The sequence below is a fragment of the Nyctibius grandis genome, chromosome 1, assembly GCF_013368605.1.
Source record: "Nyctibius grandis isolate bNycGra1 chromosome 1, bNycGra1.pri, whole genome shotgun sequence".
Classification (NCBI taxonomy): Eukaryota; Metazoa; Chordata; class Aves; order Nyctibiiformes; family Nyctibiidae; genus Nyctibius; species Nyctibius grandis.
In genome coordinates, this window is record NC_090658.1 from 6101180 (window position 1) to 6122036 (window position 20857).

The following is a 20857-nucleotide window of genomic DNA, read 5'->3' on the forward strand; positions in this document are numbered from 1 at the left end:
GGCAGGTGGGAGCTCTGAATTGCTCGGCTTTTGCTCAAGACCTGCATCCAGCAAAGGCAATGATAAGACTCCCATTAACCTCTGTGGGAGCAGGGGTAGGATCAGCACGTAGGTGTTTTAAAAATCCTGCCTTCAAGCTCGATCCAAAGTCCTTTGATGCTAAAGGTGTCTATTGGCTGAACTAAAACCAGGCTCAAACCCATATCTATTAGATCTCCAAGCCAAAAAATATGGCTTAATCCTATTAAATATTATCCTGCTTTAAAATGGATTTCCTAAGTAGGTAAGCTTTCCGACTTCTGTGTTGCAAGGGCTACGTATAAACCACTCTGCCTCCTTACCAAACATGGTTGTGCCATATCTATTTCCCTTGGGAATTTCTCCACTGGGATGAACATACACCTCTAATGTCAATACCCCCTTCTCCTGCTTCAGAGAATTTGGAGATGAACCCTCTCTTTTTAGAAATTACTCTTGTGTAAAGTGATTAGTTTAATCTCAAAGTCCAGGATTTTGTGTTTTCTGCAGTAGCTCAGTATCCCAGTGAATCCTGAAGGATTGATCGTACAATTGAGAGTTCCTTGTACAGTGTCCAGGCACATAAGGTTTTTGGACTGTGCCACCAGCCCCTTATGACCTTGTCATTCCTTTCACTGTTTTTCTTTTGTCTTCCTATGTCCCATGTCTAGGGCTGAGTGTTCCCTCACTGATCGCTCTTTCTCTCTCTCTCTTTCTTCCCCCCCTCTCTCTCCTTACCTTGCTACCATTGTTGGGATGTAGAGTAAAGATGCTGGTATCAGGACTTTGGTTATGTTGGATGAGCAAGGAGGTAAGTTCAGATTGCTTCAGTAAGGAAGCATAACCATTCTCAAAGTATTGTACTAACTGTGTGCGATCCTGAAAACGAGGGCCAGAAAACACATGTGTGGTTGCGCATGAGAACCCAAGAATCTCTTTGCCTTTAGCTTTGTTCTCTGACGGAGGAACGTACAATAACTGAGTAACAGTCTGTACTTCTTTTGATCTGTTTCCCATTAACGTCCAAGAGAGCTGCAGGCTGAACTCATCCAAACCATCATTTTTTCAGCAAGCTTTGGGTTAAGATTCATCTACACAATAGGAAGTTTTTCCTCCGTAAGTGTAAAATCCAACATTATTTACGCAGGTGCTAAGTAACTTTCTCATTTGTTTTAGCCGAAAAGCATGTATTAAACAGAACCCAAGAGAAGGAAAAACAGGTTAACTTGTGTAAAATTCAGTTGCTTTTTGTATAGAAATGTCAGTAAGGATAACCGGAATTTACCATTAAAAGCTACGACACGATCAGCTTATTACAATTGACTATATAGCAGCTTTCAAGCTTAGACAAGTCCCTGTCTGTGGATGACAGTGACAAAGGCAGATCTAGGTATATTCAATACATTCCAGGAAATTACATTTTTGCCCTTCATAATATTACAAAGAAGCAGGTAGCTTCCCCCTCCCCAACAAAACTAATAAGTCTTCATTTGCTGCAGACCCACAGCACCAGCAAAATGGCGTCTCCAAAGAGAGGTTAAATCAACAGAGTATAAATTTATGCTGCTCTATATCAAACCAGCCCCCCAAAAGCCCTTGTTATTATTTACTATGTGGCATGATACAAAACTGTATTAGGAAATGTTTTCTACAGAGGTAATGCTGTATTACTCATTAAGCCCAGACAACGACTATAGGCAACAGTACGGCATTGTTGGGAAATGGACTGCAGAATCTGACAGACCCTTTTTCTCTGTAATGTCCCTGCCTCTCTGGCACTAAAATGAATAAAAAGTAATAACAGGACCTAAACAGAAAGTATTTTCTCCTATTTGCTTTTTTATGTACGTCTCATTGCTCCCCCCCACCTCACCCTTTAGGGAAAAGAATTTCACCTAACCGAATTTTGTTGCATCAATTTGTCCTGACAAGAAAAAAATTACAGAAAATATTTTGTTGTCTTCAAGGTTTTTTTTTTTTGAATAACAGCAGTAAAAGAACTATCACTGAATACAGAAATTACTTCTGTTGAAACAGATATGACACCTGCCTAAATAATGTGTTTTGTTTCAGAAGGGAATTGTACAGTTAAAATAAATCACAAATATTGTCAGAGAAAGTCTGTAAATACCCAAGTGTGTCTTGCAATGTAATTCACAGGCAGATCAGCAGGAACTTTAGGGGTCCTATAGTTTCCCAAGACTAAATACAAGGGAAGTTATGTTTCTGTTCTTTAACTGTTATTTTTCCACAGATTGCTAGGGGGTTTTATTTTGGTTTTAACCCTGAATTTTGTTTTTTACTTTGGAATTCTACTTTTGCTAAACTCTTGTACGCAAAAGTTGTCCGACCGACTGTTGACGGTCTGTGTGAGCCAAGGAGCTGAGGCTGGACTCACTGATCTCTTTGGAGTGCAGGGAACTCAATATTAGACTCTTTATTGACAGTGAAACCTGAAATGTATCTTGTATGGCCAGAGATGCAGTTAGTCAATACTTACAGGAAAGAATCAGACAATTTAAAAACCTCTTTAAATTGGTTATGATCATGCCTGAAGTGGTGCAGTAAATTTAGCTTGTTACTATACAGTATGGGTTTCTTAAGGAAAACAGCCTAATGATGCTACAGACCCTGGGAATATTGTAACCACTGTACAATGCTGAATGTTTAATTAAGTTTTGTTTATTTTAGCCATATGTAGCTGTAATAATTACCGATTTTTTTATTTTAGCGATAAAGAACTTACTGTATTATTGGGCAAAATACACTAATGGTGACTTTGAATCCTCTGTAATCAGTGCAATGTGTGCAACTCACGGATGTCTCAGCAGATTATCAGATTAAGGAAATAATTTGCTAACACTGCCATGTGATCTCTTTTCAGCTGACTGCACAAGTCACTTAAGATTATTAGGTGTTAAATATACAAAAAAACATGACATTGATCTTTCCAGTGGGTGGCAAGCAGAATATCTAATCTCTGCAGTTGCTTGAAGCTCTATTTCTAGGTTTCCTTACAAAATTGCTTGCTTTGAAGTCAAACAAACCTTACAAGGAAAACTTCTTTGAGCTGATCTCAATCTAAATAACACAAAGCAGAAGCCATTTTCTGACATCAATAAGCAGAAGCCTTTGGGATCATAAAAGGAAAGAAATCAGCAAAGTTTCGCAATACTAGGTATTTATACAATAAAGCCAGTCTGGCTAGCTCCTGTTCCCTAAACGCAGCAGACCACAGAGTCTATCATGACCCTACAGAGATGTGGAGCTTCACAAGAGCTTTCGTTACTCCTGTTTCACAGAGAATGGGGCTGCCATAAAAACTAGAGACCTCCTTCAGTGCCTTTCATAGTCACTGGGAATCTGAGTGGGCTTTTGAAGTAGTCCCTCTGCAATACCAAGAGTTATCATTTTTTGAGCCAGGTATTGTCACCCAAATCAGTTCAACACAGTTCTTCCCCTGGGGAGCCCAAAGAAAGGAGCTAAGATGTTAGACACTCCTTGTTGAGATTTTTTTTTCCATCAGTGAGAAAGTCTTTCCCAGGGCCTATGTGCATCCATGATACTTATGTTTTTTTAAACCTGCCCTCGAGTCAAGCTCCCTTAATCAATTATTTAAATACAAATACGTACATAATGATTTAAGCTAAAATATTTACATTTTACACTAAAAATGTCATGCTGCAAAGGATTATTGAGCAGGAGCAATTGCTCAGCTTCATTAAATATGTCTTTCAAACATACTAACTTAGAAAAATGTTAATATTTGGATGCATGTTGGCTAAAAGCAGATCATAGAAATGAAACTGATTGTACAAAGTGGGGATATGAAGATAAACCCAAATTGCTGACATAGGAGGGGTCCCAGGTCTCTCTTCCTCCAAAGGAAACTCCCATCACCTGGGAGTATCAGCAGGCAGAGAGACTTGGACCTCCAAGGACCTTTTTTTTTGTATTATGATGTCCTCATTCAGTTTATTACAAAAGAATTTTGTTCTTGTATTCAAAATGAGGTGGAGGGGGAGAAACTTTTCCAGTAACAACAGTAGCAGCACAACCATTTTTCATCCAAGGCAAGATAGAGGAATATCCACAACTTTGATAAGCCACAAAGAAAATGTCAATACAACTGAAATTTTCTCCCTGCACCACACCAACAGCAAATACACAACCAGCAATGCCAGTGAACACAGGGAGCAGCTTAATCTACCCAGCAGATCTGTATTCCAGATCAAGTTGAAGGATGGAGATAAAACTTTGGAATAACTCCGCAACCCTACAAGCAAAAGGGTTGACACCAAGTGATGGTGCCCATGTTAGCTGACCTCTACAGTTTCTGCATGAGTTAGAGCTGGCCTGTTTCTATAGCACTGGAGAAACAACTGCAGTAAATACAAAGATAATTACCATTCCTTTCCATCAGAGAGCAAAATTACAGCCCCTTGTGCAGGCCCCTTCCCCAGCTTATCTCCTATTCAACAGTTACCACAAAAATTGTTAGGCAGCGAGATGCCAACAGCAGAGTCGCTAGAGGTGTTCCAACAACACCTATGAGCTGAGCTGATCACAGTCAGAAATGATTTGCTAATTAGCTAAAAAAAAAATGGTAACTACCAACTATTCCAGAGTCTACAGGGAAAATGGCATTAATTACGTTGAAAGTGTAGTGCAGAACAAAAGACAAACAAACACCCCCAAAAGCAGGTTGTGCATTGTCTAACTGTTATTTCTAGCACAGCCACACGTGGGATCACAAGCACTCCCTGCCAGCTTTCTTCCATTTGTACCTGTGCTCAGCAATGCCTTTCAGAGCGGAGGTAGGTCAAGACTCAGGATTTCTGAAAAGGCTGTCCTGGAAATGCACTTCGCTCTGATATGATTCTGCTGTATGGAAAACAGGATCACCAAGTATCATTGGAAATAATAGTTAATCTGCTGACTCTCTCTCAAATTCAGCCCTCTTTTATGCAATTATGATTACAATGTGTTCTTAGATGTCCTTTTTTTTTTTTTTTCCCCCCTCTAATTAAAATTGTCCTTGGTGGAGATTGTTTCATTGCACAATACTCCAAGCAAAGGAGCAAGTTCCCTCCTCCACAGGCATTTAACTGACATTCTAGCACTGGCCCCAGATCCTGGACACTAGTCAAGGAACATTTGTTATAAATTACAGATGGGGATGCAAAGGTGGAGCAACACCACACTTGCCCTGTCTTGGTCCTGCATCCAGTGCTGTGTTAAGATGCTTTTGCAGCTGTGTTTGCTCAAGAGACCACAGGAGCAGCTGAGGGATGCCCTTGCTATGCTCCCCTCTCCCAGCCACTTCCCCAGATCAGTCACCAAGTGGGGATTTGCCAGGCTGTTACGGAAGATCCTGGCAAAGACCCATTTGCAAAGGGCCACAATGCTACAGTAAAACTAAAAGGACTAGCTTAGTCCCTCAGTTGCCTATGGTTTTAATACAGATGTGGTTAATAAGTATAACGATACAGGTAAAAAAATATCCTTGTTTGTATCCTAAGATATGCCATTAGTTTGCTGTAAGACCTGTAAGAAGAAACATGGCCACTATGCTTGAATCAAAGTGACATTCTCAGACATAAAAGGGTATCAATATGTAAAAAGGGCTAAAGCTCTTTTTTTTCTAGAGCTTCCTGGAAAAAAAAAAAGAAGGAAATCTCAATGAAACATACCTCTGATGTGTATTCTGCTTCCAGACAACACCAATTCTCTTATATATCATATATGATACATAAACATATATATAGATGTAGTATATTCAAAGAATACTGCAACAAACTTTCAAAAGATGTTTAAACTCTGACCTTGAAGTGCTTCTCTAAACGAGAGATAAAGGACATGATCTTTTGTAGGTGTGAATTTGCGTAGGTTCATGGCAGTATATGCCAGCAGACTGCCTTCCCTAAAACCTTCAATGAAATACACAAAGTTGGAATAGGGAAGCTCTGTGAAAACAGACATTAAATTAACCTTTTGATAGCCATCTGATTTCTTACCGGCAGCGTTTCATTCTGGGCTAGATTTTCATATCAGTTATAGCAAAACAAATCCAGAGTGACCCCATTAAGTTAATTCCTCTATAATATTTATGCCTCAATAATTGTGGTCAGACTCATGACCTTATCTGTGGGACCAGATCTTTGACAGTTATAAATTGGTGTTGCTCCACAAAGCCATCATAACTCGGCCAATTTAAACCAGTTAACAATCCAGCCCACTACATTAACAACTAGCAAATGGTTTTAGGAGCAGCAGCCAGCTGTCTAGACTTCTGGGCTACAAATATGACATGGGCTTTTTACACTGATAAGGTTTCCTTTAATGGAAGGTAAATTAGTTGTGGGTCCCTTTTCTATTCAGAAATAGCATAGGCATCATACACAAATCCTGAAGCAGGATAAATTAAGTGAGGTTCCTGGAGAGAGCTATAATTTAAATGAAAGTCTTTGAGTCATGTCAAAAATACTCTTCAATTAGCACTCATCTATTCAGGCAGAATAGGAAACAGGGAAAGAAAGTTCAAAAGGCCCTACTGCATACCTGGCTTCAGAGAATGTGCATCTGAGCAAGGAAAAGTGCTTAGACTGAAAACCATCAGTGGTACCAGATCTAGGACTGATCCCTGCAGTCTTACCTGGAATTTTCTACTGGCCAGCCCAGGTTAGAGAAATACAGGCAGCAAAATCAGTGGAAGAAAGGTCACTATCTCCTGTCCCTTCCGATGTCAAAATACACATGTGACAACAGCCTTCTTTTAACTGAGAGCCCTGAAAACCAGCCAGGCTGTGCAAACACAGCTCTCATGAGCACGAGGTGGGAATCCGTGACAGAAATTTAGCAAATCCTGTCACGCTGCATGAACCAGCATAAAAGCCACCTCACACTCCCACAGCTGCTTCCCAGACCAAGAGCGAGAGTTGCCCAACTATGCGAGAGAAGTCAGGAGTCTGACTTAGTGAGGAGCAGGAGCACTGAGAGAAGTATCACAGAATCACAGAATGGTTAAGGGTTGGAAGGCACCTCTGGAGATCATCTAGTCCAACCCCCTGCCAAAGCAGGTTCACGTAGAGCATGTTGCACAGGGTCGCGTCCAGGTGGGTTTTAAATATCTCCAGAGAAGGAGACTCCACAACCTCCCTGGGCAGCCTGTTCCAGTGCTCTGTCACCCTCAAAGTAAAGAAGTTTCTCCTCATATTCAGATGGAACTTCCCATGTTTCATCTTGTGCCCATTGCCCCTTGTCCTGTCACTGGGCACCACTGAGAAGAGTCTGGTCCCCTCCTCTTGTCACCCACCCCTACGGTATTTGTAAGTGTGTTCTACCACATACCCACGCTTCTGATGAGATTGACAATCTATGGCTACAAACATGAACCAAAGCTTCTGCTAAAGCCTCCCAACCAAAATGTAAAATTACAACGCGCATTAAAACAATCCAACCTTGTATTTCTGGTCCTTGGCTCAGCAGTTCATCTGGCAGAACTTGTGCGGTGTATCTCTCAGGTTTCCTTATTAGTTTCCCAATCCTTTGCTAAAGTTACATGTGCTCCTTTTAGAGGGCACTGCCAGGTAACTCTGATCCTCTAAAAGTACCCTTGAATTTGGGACCAATAACTCCTGTGGTATCAGGAGACAGGCACATCCAGCTGAGGAGAATGAGCACTGATAGCTGAAGAGCAGATGCAGCTGGCAATACCGACATGGCACCTCTCTTCTCAAAGCCCAGCCTCATGAAAGAATTAAACAAAGAGCACGAGTTCAATATTTGAATTATTTCAGTTTGAATAATTTAGGCCAGGATTTTCAAGGCCCTCTAGGGGTGAGATGCCCAATTCCCATTAAAATTAATTTTATTTAATTAATTTTAATGGGAATTGGGTATCCAAATCCCCCAGAAAGCTTTGACAATCTAAACCTCAATTGTTATTAGAAACCCAAGTAAGAAATTAGGCCTATTCATGTTCCCAAAGAAGTCAAGCGGAGTTTTGTACTGACGTCAATATACAAATTATTAATTTTCTAAAATGCTTTTTTTTTTTTCCTTCTTGAGAGGGCTCAGTTTACATCAGGGATGACATTAAATTTATCCTATAAGCAGTGCTCTCTTAGTTCCTTTCCTCTCAAGTCTAATTCTGTGGTTATATTTTTTTCTTTTCAATATGAGCAGTAATGATGTATTTGTATTTTATTGGAATTGCTTTACTTTGCCTCTTCAGGTATATTTACAATTTTTACTGGATTGAAATGTTACTCCAAGTAATTATCTCATTCCATGTAATACTTATTTAGGTTTACCCTTCACAAAACAAATGGTGAGGCTTTCCACCCATGAAAATGCTGTCACTACCACAGACTCCACATAAGACCCCTGATCCCACTGGATCCATGTCTGTTTACATCAGCAGAGGATCCGTTCCTACAATTTTACATTGTGGCATTCTGTTCCTCTAGGCCATTTTTTCCATCTTTAATAGTGAAGAAATTAACACATTAAATTATTCTGAGCTACCAAGTCACTAAGAAAACCCTAAACCATCATCAGCCTTAGGTGGAAATAAGCCAAATTACGTTTGATGCCAGTGGAGAGACAGTGTCTATATATGGCTGGTTACTGGGCATGGTGCTTTGTAACTTGCCCTGGACCAAAGCAGAAGTGACCCCACTGAAAACATGAGTGTTCACCCAATGCTTGTTTTGGTAAGATCCCTTGAGGACAGAGACAACTAACGTCACAGCCAACGGACCTCTTTCAGTGAGCATCAGGCTCCTGTGCCGGTTGTAATTCCTCTGTGTTCACTGGGGTTATTCCTGATTTGCAGCATCCACACTAGAAAGAAAACCAGCCCTGAGGCCATACTCAGATTAGAAATTAATATCCAATGCCAATCAAAGTGGCAGGTCTCAGTTTCCTCAGCCTCTGGAAAAAGGAGTATTTGGACATGGCTCTTAACAGCTCGCTCCATCTCTGGTACAGTTACTACCAGCTCTCCCACTCAGTTACCCACTAATCACAGCAATTACACTGCTCAAAATCACCTAATTTCAAGGGATTTGTAAGTAACTGAAGTATTTACCATGGAAGGACATCTTTTCTCTTGTATTAACATACATAAATGCAAAATAATAACACTTTATCTTTCTTTCTCTTGGATGTCATTGGTGTTTTAGTAAGTGGCTGTATTGTATTATGTTTCTGGACCTTAAACTTTATAACCCTTCCTTTCTACATCATTACATCTTGTTTAAATTACTATATTTCAAACACCTTCCTCCTTTGTTTTACTCTTCCCATATTAGTAAAAGGCATCTTTGGCATCCAGTGTGGCATACATCCTTGCGACAATGCATCAGCTCAGATTAATGCATTGTAATGTCATTATTAATTCAGTTCTACATGGTCCTTTTTCATGTTCTGTTGAAGACAAAAGCAAACAAACAAAAATACAATTCATTCCACACTGTCATCCCTTTGTCCTGACCAGAACAACTCGATCGTGTTGAAGAAGGCATGAACCATATCAACCAAGACATGAAGGAGGCCGAGAAAAATTTAAAAGATTTAGGGAAATGCTGTGGCCTTTTCATATGTCCTTGTAACAAGTAGGTACTGGGTACCGGCTCTGCTATGTGGTGTCCAGTTTTTTGTCACAGTGAATGTCTGAAGTTTTTGTCTTTTTTTTCTTTGTCCTTTTCCATCTGCTTCATTCTGTGGGGATAAAATACTTGTGTTTAATCAGAACAACTGGAACGCATCGAAGAGGGAATGGACCAAATCAATAAGGACATGAAAGAAGCAGAAAAGAATTTGACGGACCTAGGAAAATTCTGTGGTCTTTGTGTCTGTCCATGTAACAAGTAGGTGCTGCCTGCCTCATCTCTTTGAGCACTTAAGGCTAATCCCGAAGGCCTTGTGAAGCTCATCCTTGCTAGGCACATGGACAGGATGAGCATGTGGCATGCAGAAAGAACGATTCTGGTTCAAATGCATTCATCTCATAGCATAGACAACTGACTGGGAATTACTGTAGATGCATTAAAATCAGGCATACTGCAGTGAAAGCTCCACTGTCGACACCTTGTAATGGTAAATATTTCAACATTTTACACAAAGTGTACCGAGTGGTTCCATTTTCCAGTGCACAAAAACACTGGGGCTACCTTATTCCTGGAGACCCTAAATTTTGAAACATATTTTTACAAACAAGTTTACTAAACAAAACAAAACAGCTGAAAAAATGCAGAAGAGCTCATAATAAACATAACTCAAAATTATGGATGAAAATCACACCTTTTTTCATTGTTCAACAGAAATACTTGATGAGATCTTGAAAGAGACATGACATTTCACAATTGGAACCCAACTTGAAATGGTTTTCATCCTGCCATAGGCAACAAATTTGAGAAAACTTGAACATGCCAAATTTCTCTCATTTGGGTAGCACGTACACTGAGCAGAAATGTTGAAATGCATTGAATTTGCTTGCATGCCATCACTCTTGAATGAAACTGTCCTCCAAGTAATGCAAAGCTTGTTTTAAATGCCAAATGAAAATGTGATATGTGGTTATGCGGGTGTAGGAAATGGGGGACAAAGTGGACCGACCAGAAGTCCTTGAGGAATGGCAAATCCAGCATGCAGTGAGCAGGCATGCAACCAGGTTACAGTGAAAACATTCATAAATGGTTGGCCAGAGACTGTGCAGGAAACAAAGCAGAGTGCAGTAGTTCTGTAGTATTATACTCCCTTACTGCGTGGCACAGACACTTTGTTCACAGCCAGGGCCTGATCCTACCATGATTATCACGACCAAATGAGAGAGAGCTGTCATGGAGTTCAGTGGGTATTTTGCCAGAAATCAGAACAGTAGGACTGGGTTTCTACCTTATTGCCATTTATTTTGAAGTTAATTCCCTTGGGACACAATGCAGATATGGCCTCAGCTTTAAAAAAATTGATTTTGCTCCTGTGTAACAAGCCATGAATACTTTGGTGGGGTAAACATTTTGCCCAGAATATGTGTACTATTGCCTTGGTGTGCAGAATGGGAGAGAGGCAAGGAGGAATGGAAAGAGCTACACACACACAGCGCCTTTGTCAGTGGGACTGCCTGCAATTGGTATCAGCTCTGACAGAGGCTTTAGCCCTACTGTCCTGCACCAGAGGACTCAGTGCGGAAGAGCTGCAGGTACCAGAGTATGCAGCAGAAACTTTACATCTCCCACACTCTAAAAGCTGTTGCAGCTTAAAGAGGAACACTGTCCTGGCTTGCTCCTCCTGGAGAAATCTGGCGTAACGCCTACATCAAAAGTTCACCCTTAAAGTACAAAAAATTCCAATGTATTTTGCAGGAATCATCCTTTTTTTAGAACAGCTTTAATATTCTGTACTGTAGAAAGGCTGCTCAGAACTGACAGCCAGACCTGTGCAATGGATGGGGTTAGCATCTGACACGTGGCCTTAAAACATTTACCAATTCACTATGATTGCAGTATCATGAAATCAATAGATGCAAGAACAGAAAGATACTGCAGGTGTTCAATATGGGGGATGTTGATTTTTAAAGGTGTCTCTTCCCTGCTTTAAGGCAGTATTCTGACCTTTGCAGTATGCAGCCCGATTTTATAAACTAGCATTGTTAATCAGGCAGTGTGTTCAGAAACAGAGTATGGACTGTCCCTTGAATTACCATGCCAGGACTCAACTGGTATGAATAAGATGATATTCTGAGAAGGGGAGTGTGGGAAGGAAAGAAATCCATACAGTTCTGGGCATCAGTATCACCATGATCCCCTAATGCTCTGCTGGCTGGTGGTAAATTAATGGCATATATTTCAAAAGATGAACCATTTCACACATAATTATATTCTGCTACTTGTAAATACAACTCCATGAGCCATACCAAAATGTATGGCTTGACCCTACATTCTTAGAAGACCCAAAATGCCCAGACTCCACCTGCTGACTTTAACGGGAAGTCCACAAGAAAACAGAGATCAAGTTCTGGGTGTATAAAATCCTTCACCTCAAACACAAGAGACTGTCTCACTCTCAAAGTTGCACTGGTCTAAAGAACAGGCAAAAACCTGTAAACGTATGTGCAGCAAGAGAACGACTTCCACTCATTTCTAGAAACACCAAAGCTGATGTATAGTTTCAGAAAACTAAGAACAAACCAACCAACCATCATCTTTTAAGTCTTAAAAAACTTTAACAGGAAATAAGCAACAAAACAGATTAGTAGGAAAGATCCTCTTTTCACCTACATTTTAATTCTATATTGGAGCATGCAACACATCTTCAGGCTCAAAAGAAGCTGAGCTGCTTCAGGGGACACGGAGAGAACATAACTCCAGAGATGGGTTTGTTGTGTCCTCTTCCAAATCCCCCAGAAGCACGTTCAGTTTCTCCCCCAAAATCCAAGCCACAGGGCTGTTTGGAGCTGACCAAAGAACAGGGAAACTAGGGAGATTTGCAGTTCCCAACAGCTTTGTTGGAACTGCTTCATTTCTGGAAAAAAATCAAGAATTTATACCTACAGACCCCAAACACTCACACTCTACTGTTAAAGTACGACCCCAATGACACCGACCCTAAATATGCTGCACATGCTAATCTGCCACTGAAGGTATGCCTGGATTTTAACTTTCTATCCATGGCAGCTCAGTCAAAAACGGCTCTCTGAAAGCTAATAGTACTGTTATAAACAACAAATACAACAAGTTGCTAGGCTATTTTAAAGTCCTGTGGTTAAAGCTCCTGAAGGAAGTGATGATCCATTTTTGCCTGTCTTGCTTATTGTGAAGGCTGTTACTGCTGATGCATTAAGAGTATGATGAACTATTGGGGCAACTGTGCTTAGTGAGAATGCTTTACTTCTTATTCATGCCTGTAGCTGGTGCATGAAAAAAAATGTAGAAAAATTTCCCTTTCTGATGCTAGATTGCTCGTATCTTTTCTTTTCTCCTGCACTCATTTCACTTCTGCCTATTTTACTTTTTGTCTCTGTGGACAAAGGTTTGTACATCAACTGTCGATGTATGATTACTATTTTCAAGTACCGATATATTATTTGAAAAATCTAACAAACCCTATGAATTTGATGATAAAATCATCCCCAAATCACCTTGGGAAAGGTTAGTGGCTTTAAATGCCTATTATGCCACATACATGTTAAAAAATATCAACAGAAGCCCAATCTTCTGCATGGTAAAATGTTAAAATCTAGCCAAATCCATTTTTCTCTGAGAGGGTGTGTTGCTGTGATGTGATGTACACACTATACTTGGCAGTTCTGTTTTTATGTCTGTCTGCCAGTTTGTTCTCTGTGTTTGATGTCAAAACGTATGTGTCACTGAAATGAAACAATGTTTTCTACTTATCTGTATTTCTTCTCTTCTTTTTTTTCATTTTCTTTTTTTTTTTTTTTTCTTTTTTCTGGAAACTAAGTCAACATCCAAAAACCTGTGTGCAGTGTTGTGGACTTGACAATCGCAATTCACCCTATTGGAAACAAAACCTCCGACCATCACAGTTGTTGTGGCAGTAAAGTAAAAAAAAAACCCAAAACCAAACCCCTCCTTTTATTCACGGTTATGATATATCGGTATACAATCAATGACTATCTGAAAACTCATTTGCTTGATTCAGCTTTTAGCTTGGAGAAGTAGAGTCGTGCGTTCGTCCTTGTCCACTTGATGCTTTGTTACTCATCATCTTTTTTGCATAGGCTTAAATCAAGCGATGCTTACAAAAAAGCCTGGGGCAATAATCAGGATGGTGTTGTAGCCAGCCAGCCTGCACGTGTCGTAGATGAACGGGAGCAGATGGCCATCAGTGGTGGCTTTATCCGCAGGTGAGCCTTTTTATCCACTGTTTTCTCTCTGTTCTCCTTGTCACTGATATATTTAGATTTCTTCCATATGGTCATGAGTTCTGTGATGCTCATTAACTCCTTCAGTGGTGCTGTGCAATGCGATGGAGCCAGTGTTTTCCACTGAGTGGTGGGTGCTCAGATTTAGGTTGACGGTGATTAAGACAGCTACTAAAGGCTTACTGCATCCACTGACTTCCCCTGGCCCTGTGGGTGCTTGCCTGAGCTAGAGCAAAGGGTGGTTAAGATACCAGAAATCCTGGAAGTAAGTGCCTCAGCCCTGAGAACCAGAAGATGCTTGAAAATATGACCCTAAAACTTCCTCCTGGAGACTGCCCAGATTTGGGCAATAATAAAATAGGAATAATATCTGTTTATTTACTTCACAGCAGCAACGTGAGGTTGCAGACTGTCACGGCCAGTCAGCACTGTTGTCTGCACTCCTGCTCCCTGGAGTGAACGATGCACTTTTCCTGGGGGCCTCATTATGGGTCTCATTAATGACAGTTGTCAAATGCCTCAGAAATGAAGTGTCAGATAAATACTAGTTTATTATTATTATGTCTCAAGATATGTAGTGCTCGTCATCCATCCTTGCCAGAAGATGTACCAAAGCATCCAGCATCCCTTCCTTTCTTTTCAAAAAGGAAAGAGCCTCAGGCTCTCTGCCAAAGCACCGGGCCAAGCGCAGAACTTGAAGCACACTTTTAACTAGACGTACACCGCTTCCCTGCTTGTGTCTATCCTGAAAACCTCACTGAACGGGGAATGATGCCCCATTCCTCAGCTGCTGTAAAGCCACAACCACGTAGAAACATTAATGCTTTATTGGCAACCCCCACGCACTCAGATGAAAGCCAGTTTGAAACACACAGCTCTACTAATGGCAACCAAACTGCAAACTTTGAGCAATACAAAGGGATCCAGCAATAAGTACACAGTGATTACAGTGCTTATAGAGCGTGTATTTAGATGACAATGCTACCAGCTGAATGGATAAAGGCACACCAGTAGGCAAAGCTTTGATCTCTGAAGATTAAGGACACTGGATTAATAAGTAATTATCTTTCCAAAAACTATTATCCACTTAGTTTTTGGCTGCTGTGGTAAAGGGAAATCAGTGTGATAGAAACAATGCTGTCATGCAATCTGGAGCGTGGGATGGAATTGCCATTTAAGTTTGCTGGGTCTGCCATTCACTTTTTTTTTTTTTTAATTTCTGGATGGCAGCCCCACCAAAACGAAGGCTGGGGCATGAGAACAGAATAGCAGTGAAGTTATGCTACACCATAATTGTTCTGCAAATAGCCTGTAGCACCCTTTTGGCACCGACATGAACGCAAATTGCACAAGAATCTCAAAGTAGTGATTTTCTGAGTGGGACCCATGGACCTTGCTTTTCCCAGTGTCAGTCACCACATGCCTCTCTAGTCAGTGGAGAGTTGAACTGGGCCTTGGCTCAAGCACAAGTTTTTTCTTCTAAAAACCAAGCAACTGAAAAGCAAGGTGCTAAGAATGAGAGACAAATGATATTTACTAAAGCCAGTAAATCTGAGAGAAGCTGCTTCTGTCATTTACCAGAAATACATTTAACTAAATAGGATGTTAGGTCAGGATCTTCACAGCTGAAGCAGCTCTTCCCCAACATTTCAGTAAGCCCCAAGTGTATGAGGACTGGACAGTACCCATTAGCTATGTGTAGTTCAAGGAGGGGAGCTGGTACAGCTTCAATTCCACCACCCTCCAGCATTTCCCCCGTACTCAGGTCCCAAATGGAGCACCCTTCCATTCTTTGTTTGAGAAGGACCATCACTAGCAGAGAGGTGCAGTCTGTGGTACAGACAAGCTCAGACTGCAACACTTCTAGCAGCGGCAGACACAAGCAGTATAAATGGAGCAGTGATGAACACAGACAATTAAGTCCAACATCCAAAAAATAAGCTTGTAATGTTTTTCAGGCTAGCTACTTATTAATGTCTTTTCTTCAAAGCTGAGCACAGCAGCATGCTCCTCAGGTGACAAGCGAAGGAGGATGCAGGGGAGGTTTTGAGTGAATCAGTTTTGGGGGGAACCTCCTCTGTCTCTGCTTCAAAGAATTGATTTTTTTGCTCCCAGGGTAACAAACGATGCCCGGGAAAATGAAATGGATGAGAACCTCGAGCAGGTCAGCGGCATCATTGGCAACTTACGTCACATGGCCCTGGACATGGGCAACGAGATCGACACACAGAATCGCCAGATTGACAGGATCATGGAGAAGGTAAGAGCTGACATTTCTCAGAGGACCCCAAAAGGGGCTGTGTTTTCCCTGCTGCAAGCACAGGCTGTGCATGCTACAGCTTCTCTTCATCTCAGAGGAGGAAAAAGGACAGAAATAGCCGCTAGAGCTCTTCTCTTTTCTCTCTCCAAATTCTTGGGCCAAAGCACTGCTGTGGATCTTCAGTAAACTCCAGTGCAGGCTGGGTCGAACCCACGCTGTTGGGTTCACCAGAACAGCTGGTGAAGGGACCCCTTAGCACAAATCAAGGCTCCGTCTGCAACAGCTTCGGGAAAGCAGAAATGCCCTGAGTTGTGCAGAACTGCAGGGCTTGGGTCTGTATGCCCTGGCACTTCCTGGCAAGTTCTAAGCTTTCCCGGACTTTCCTTCCTTTGGAAAGTCCATGAGCAATTGAGAATTGGACCAGCTGTTTGGAGGACCTGTCCCAAAAAGAGGATGAGGATTTATTAAGCAAGGCTTTGCCACATGGTAACAGTGCAGCCAGTCTTGTCATCCTGACTCCTTATAACCATGTTAGGACAGAGATCTACCAGCTCTCTCAGGGTGTGTGTGTGTGTGTATATATATATATATTTTTATATATATATATATACACACACATATATATATAAAAAAATAACAGAGGCTCAGCATTACTCTTGCAAAATCATCATTTAAAAAGGCAGAGAGAACCACCCCAGTGCCAGACCTGCATTGCAGATTTCTGAAGCAGATAGCAGCACCCTCCAAACCCGGCTGGGAACTCACTGCCATCCTCAGATCCCAAGATCTGCAAGCCATCTGCATTCGTACTGGCAGAACTCCAGGCACAGGAACAGCCAGGCTGAAGTGACATGAGAGGCTAGATCTTCATCTGGTGTAAAATCAATACAACACTCGACTTCAGCTGAGATCTGCACAACCTGAGGATCTAACCCAAGGACTTATATGTGCTGCTTAGAGTTAATGCTGACCTTAAGCAGTAGAGCTTGTACTCTTGAGCCTTTTTCCACGTGCAAGCCTTCTCACACGAGCAGGATGCCCATGCCTATTTTTCATGTCAATTAACTACATCAGAGCGTAGTGAAAAAATGAAAGAAAATACTGCATTGAGGGATTCACTCAGATAGCTTTCCTGATTGGAGTTTGATTCCAGAGAGAACTGGGTGAAGTATACATTGTCTTAGAGATGGGAAGATCGTCTCTGACAGAGAGACAGTCACAGAACACAGCAGAGCACATGGCTTTGTGTTTGTCAAAAGTTTTGTTATATAAAGCTGCATCTGTTAGTTTGACTGTATTGGGAAATGCACAGTGATGCCATTCTGCAGCATTTCATATTTCTGGGAAAAAATAGGAGCATGGGGGAAAGGATTTACCACTGTTGTTCCTATGAAAAGCACTAGAAAGCAACACATCTATCTACATTGTGATAAGGGACTGGAAGATTATACACCCTAGATCCTAACTACCTTTAAGAAGTCTAGGACATACATTATTTTCTCAGAGCAAGTATCAGGACATGCACTATTACATGTTACCAGCTACCCTACTTGTGACATAACATAGCGGCAGAAGACATGCCCTGTGGGTGGAAATCAGCTGCGCCCTATCAATGCCTGCAGGATACTATCACAAACCACAGCAAGCCTAACAAGTCACTGTTATATAAGTTCAGGCTAGCAAACATCTGGATTTTGAAAACACTGACCAGGTCCTTTGTGCACATGAAGCACATGGGCCAAATCTCCAGGCAGTGCGTGCTGAGAGCAGTTGGCTAACCGAGGGACTGGCCTTCTGCATCTATGTGGTCTTACAGAGTTAGGCGTTTCATACAGCAATAGAAAAACAGCACTGCAAGCTAATGGGATTCATTAAATCCAGCCTCACAGGCAGGTCTCGTCAGGCAGAGCCGCTGGCTAAAGAACAGTGACACATTTCTGAAAGATGGACTTGCAGTGTACACAGAGGAGTCATCATGAAAGCACAGCACAAAAACAATAGTCTTTAGTCATAGTGAAAATCTGCTGAATTTCTCAGAGTAAGGACACACAGTAACAAGATACTAGAAAAAGAAACACAATCTATTAGGAAAACCCTCTATAAAAGATAGCAATGATGGTTAGCTGGATAATACTGAAACCACAAATGCCTACATATCCATTTTGCAATGAAACATGCCAATAGACCATCATCCCTAGCTGGCGGTGGGCATACAGCATGGCTGGAGATGTTTTCTTTCCTGACCAGCTAGAGCACTGTGCTTTTGATCAATTACGATCATTAGAAAGACCCTTGGCTGGCACACTTTGCCATAGCTGGGATGCATCACCAAGCTAACTCAAATGCTCCTAAAGCATTTATCATAAACTGGATGCATACATCCAAACCAGAGCAATCTCATAACGCAGAGGTGTAATCTGATCTATCCACGGTAACCAGGAGAGCAATGAATTAAAGGCTTTATCCTTCCCTCGCATCAGAAAGGGACAAAAACTAAAATGATGATGTGATGAGTATGTCAAATGGTCCAGGCATCATCACCAGAAGACCCTGGCCCTAAAAAGAGCCATAAATAGGAAGCTGGGAGGAGAAGGGCTCAAAGCATTCTGTCTTGACCTAGGTGGGAAGGTCTGCACAAAGACTCCCACGGGCTTTGACGCGACATCATCCACCAGAGTTAGACTTTAGTATTCCTATTTAGGATCATTATGTTTCATGAGTATTCAATCAATATTCATGTATTTCATGACAAACGTAACTGCTTCCAAAACCATTAACTTATTTTTTAGGAAGCCTTTTGGCAAAAGCACACAAACCTGTACTGTGGTAGACAAGGTCAAACTTATGGCTAAAATAAAGGAGGGGGGCTTATAATGAGTAGTTATGCTGACTTATGCTTGTTGAGGATCTGGCACATGCTGCTGTACTAAAAATACACCTCTATATAGCATTTGCCAAACCAATTATGGAGAAGAGCCGAAGATATTTAAGAGTGATTTATTGCACATCAGTATAACCCTTTTTAAAGGATTTTTAAATGTCTGTGGGAAAGTTGCTTCACCATTCTGTCTTTGCAAATTGGAGATTTAAAATAAATCTCTCCAATTTGGATACACCCCAGAGATGTGGGAACAATCATCAAAGCTAACAAAACGCAGCCATCAAACGACAGAAAAGAGTTTGCTATTTGAGTTCATGCTTTTAAAGCAGTAACACAATTCTCACCTTTCCCACAGGTCTGATTTAAAAAATTGAAAATATTTTCTATCTGGTCCCTCTGATCGCATAAGTCGGCATAGCAACATGGGCTTGAACGGAGCTTTGCCAATTTTTGTCAGCTAAAACAATGTCTTTAGTCTCCAAAACTAACTTCTGCAGAGCTACAGAAAGCCATGGTTAAAGTGTCTTCCCACCCAAAGAGAACTCCTAAACCTCCCAAGTGGTGCCATTTCATTAATGGCATTTTATAAGCATGGCAAGCATTACCTTGTGGAAGACAGTGAAGTTAACAGTTCAGTCTATGCTGGACTAAATTCCAGTTTGTTTTCTTCAGATAATGGTAGAATCCCTGCCTGTTCTAATTGCTGCTGCCCAATGAGAGAGGTTACTCTGCCTTGCAACTACACTGGTGAACTTCATTAAGAGAAAGGAATAACAGCATCACTCCTACCTATTCCCTTCCTCTCACATGTAGAGCAGAGATCCAGACTGATGTATTTTCAAAGAAATTTATCTTTGCCAGCATTCCCTACATCAGATGATCTAGCTTCCCTGCTCCAGCAATTCCCTACACTGACAAAAATTTTAGTTTTGACTGCATGCCTGGTGATCTAAATTAGAACAGAACAGCTCCACTGAATCTCAGAGAGCACTGAAGCTTTTCACCAGTGAAGTCCATGTGTACATCATCAATTCTCATCCTGCCATCCATTACCATCCATACGGTAGTGCTATCAATAGCACCAGCTACAGATCTGGCACAGCATTTACAAGAGTTCAGTGAAGCTGAATACAGACATAAAAGCTCTACTCAAAGGCCACCTCAAGTGTCACAAAACCAGCAAATCTATAATTTCCTTTTGGGTCCCTAACACCACTATAAAAACAGCTCTCTGGTATTTTCAAGCTGCTTTTTCTTCCCGACCTAGCCAAAACTAGAAAAGTGTCCACTGAGCATTGTAGATGTTCTCTTTCTGCCCTGTGTTCAGCTGTTTCTTTCCTTTGTGTTTCCCTAGGCCGATTCCAACAAAACCAGGATTGATGAAGCCAACCAGCGTGCAACAAAGATGCTGGGCAGTGGTTAAATGCAGCGAAGTGCGTTTCCTTTTAACGCTGCCCAGCAGGGCAGTACCTTCATGCTTTTATCATGGTATTTACCTACTAGGTTTGCACACATGCACATATCAGCCCCATTGTAAATGTTGTCCTGTGTAGTTTGTCAGCTTTCCAAAAATGATACTTGTAATTATTTTTTTCTAGATATCTTTCTTTCCAAAGGTTGTACATAGTGCTGATTTGATGGCTATAGCTCACTATGATGTTTTTGGGATTTTTCCTTTCCTTGTTTCTATTTTGGATTTCTTTCCTTTTTTTTCCCCCCCTCCTCATTTTTTTTTTTAAACGATGTTTGCTGAATGACAACACTGTTGGAATGCTAAACGTGCTGTTAACCTTTAAATATACAGTAT

General features: G+C 41.2%; 1 protein-coding gene across 2 annotated transcripts in view; it reads left to right on the plus strand.

Annotated features, from left to right (window-relative positions):
• Window positions 1–20490, plus strand: part of SNAP25 (synaptosome associated protein 25) — a 28921-nt gene extending 8431 nt beyond the window's left edge. The window contains exons 3-7 of one of the 2 annotated variants that reach the window (XM_068408290.1): window positions 781–829; window positions 9521–9638; window positions 13766–13891; window positions 16025–16169; window positions 20405–20490. In XM_068408290.1, coding sequence (XP_068264391.1) covers window positions 781–829; window positions 9521–9638; window positions 13766–13891; window positions 16025–16169; window positions 20405–20473 — 507 coding nt within the window. In that variant the 3' untranslated portion in view covers window positions 20474–20490. Of the gene's footprint in view, window positions 1–780; window positions 830–9520; window positions 9639–9775; window positions 9894–13765; window positions 13892–16024; window positions 16170–20404 lie in introns of both variants that reach the window. The other variant, XM_068408281.1, reaches the window with a different exon arrangement.
• Window positions 20491–20857: the final 367 nt, after the last annotated feature.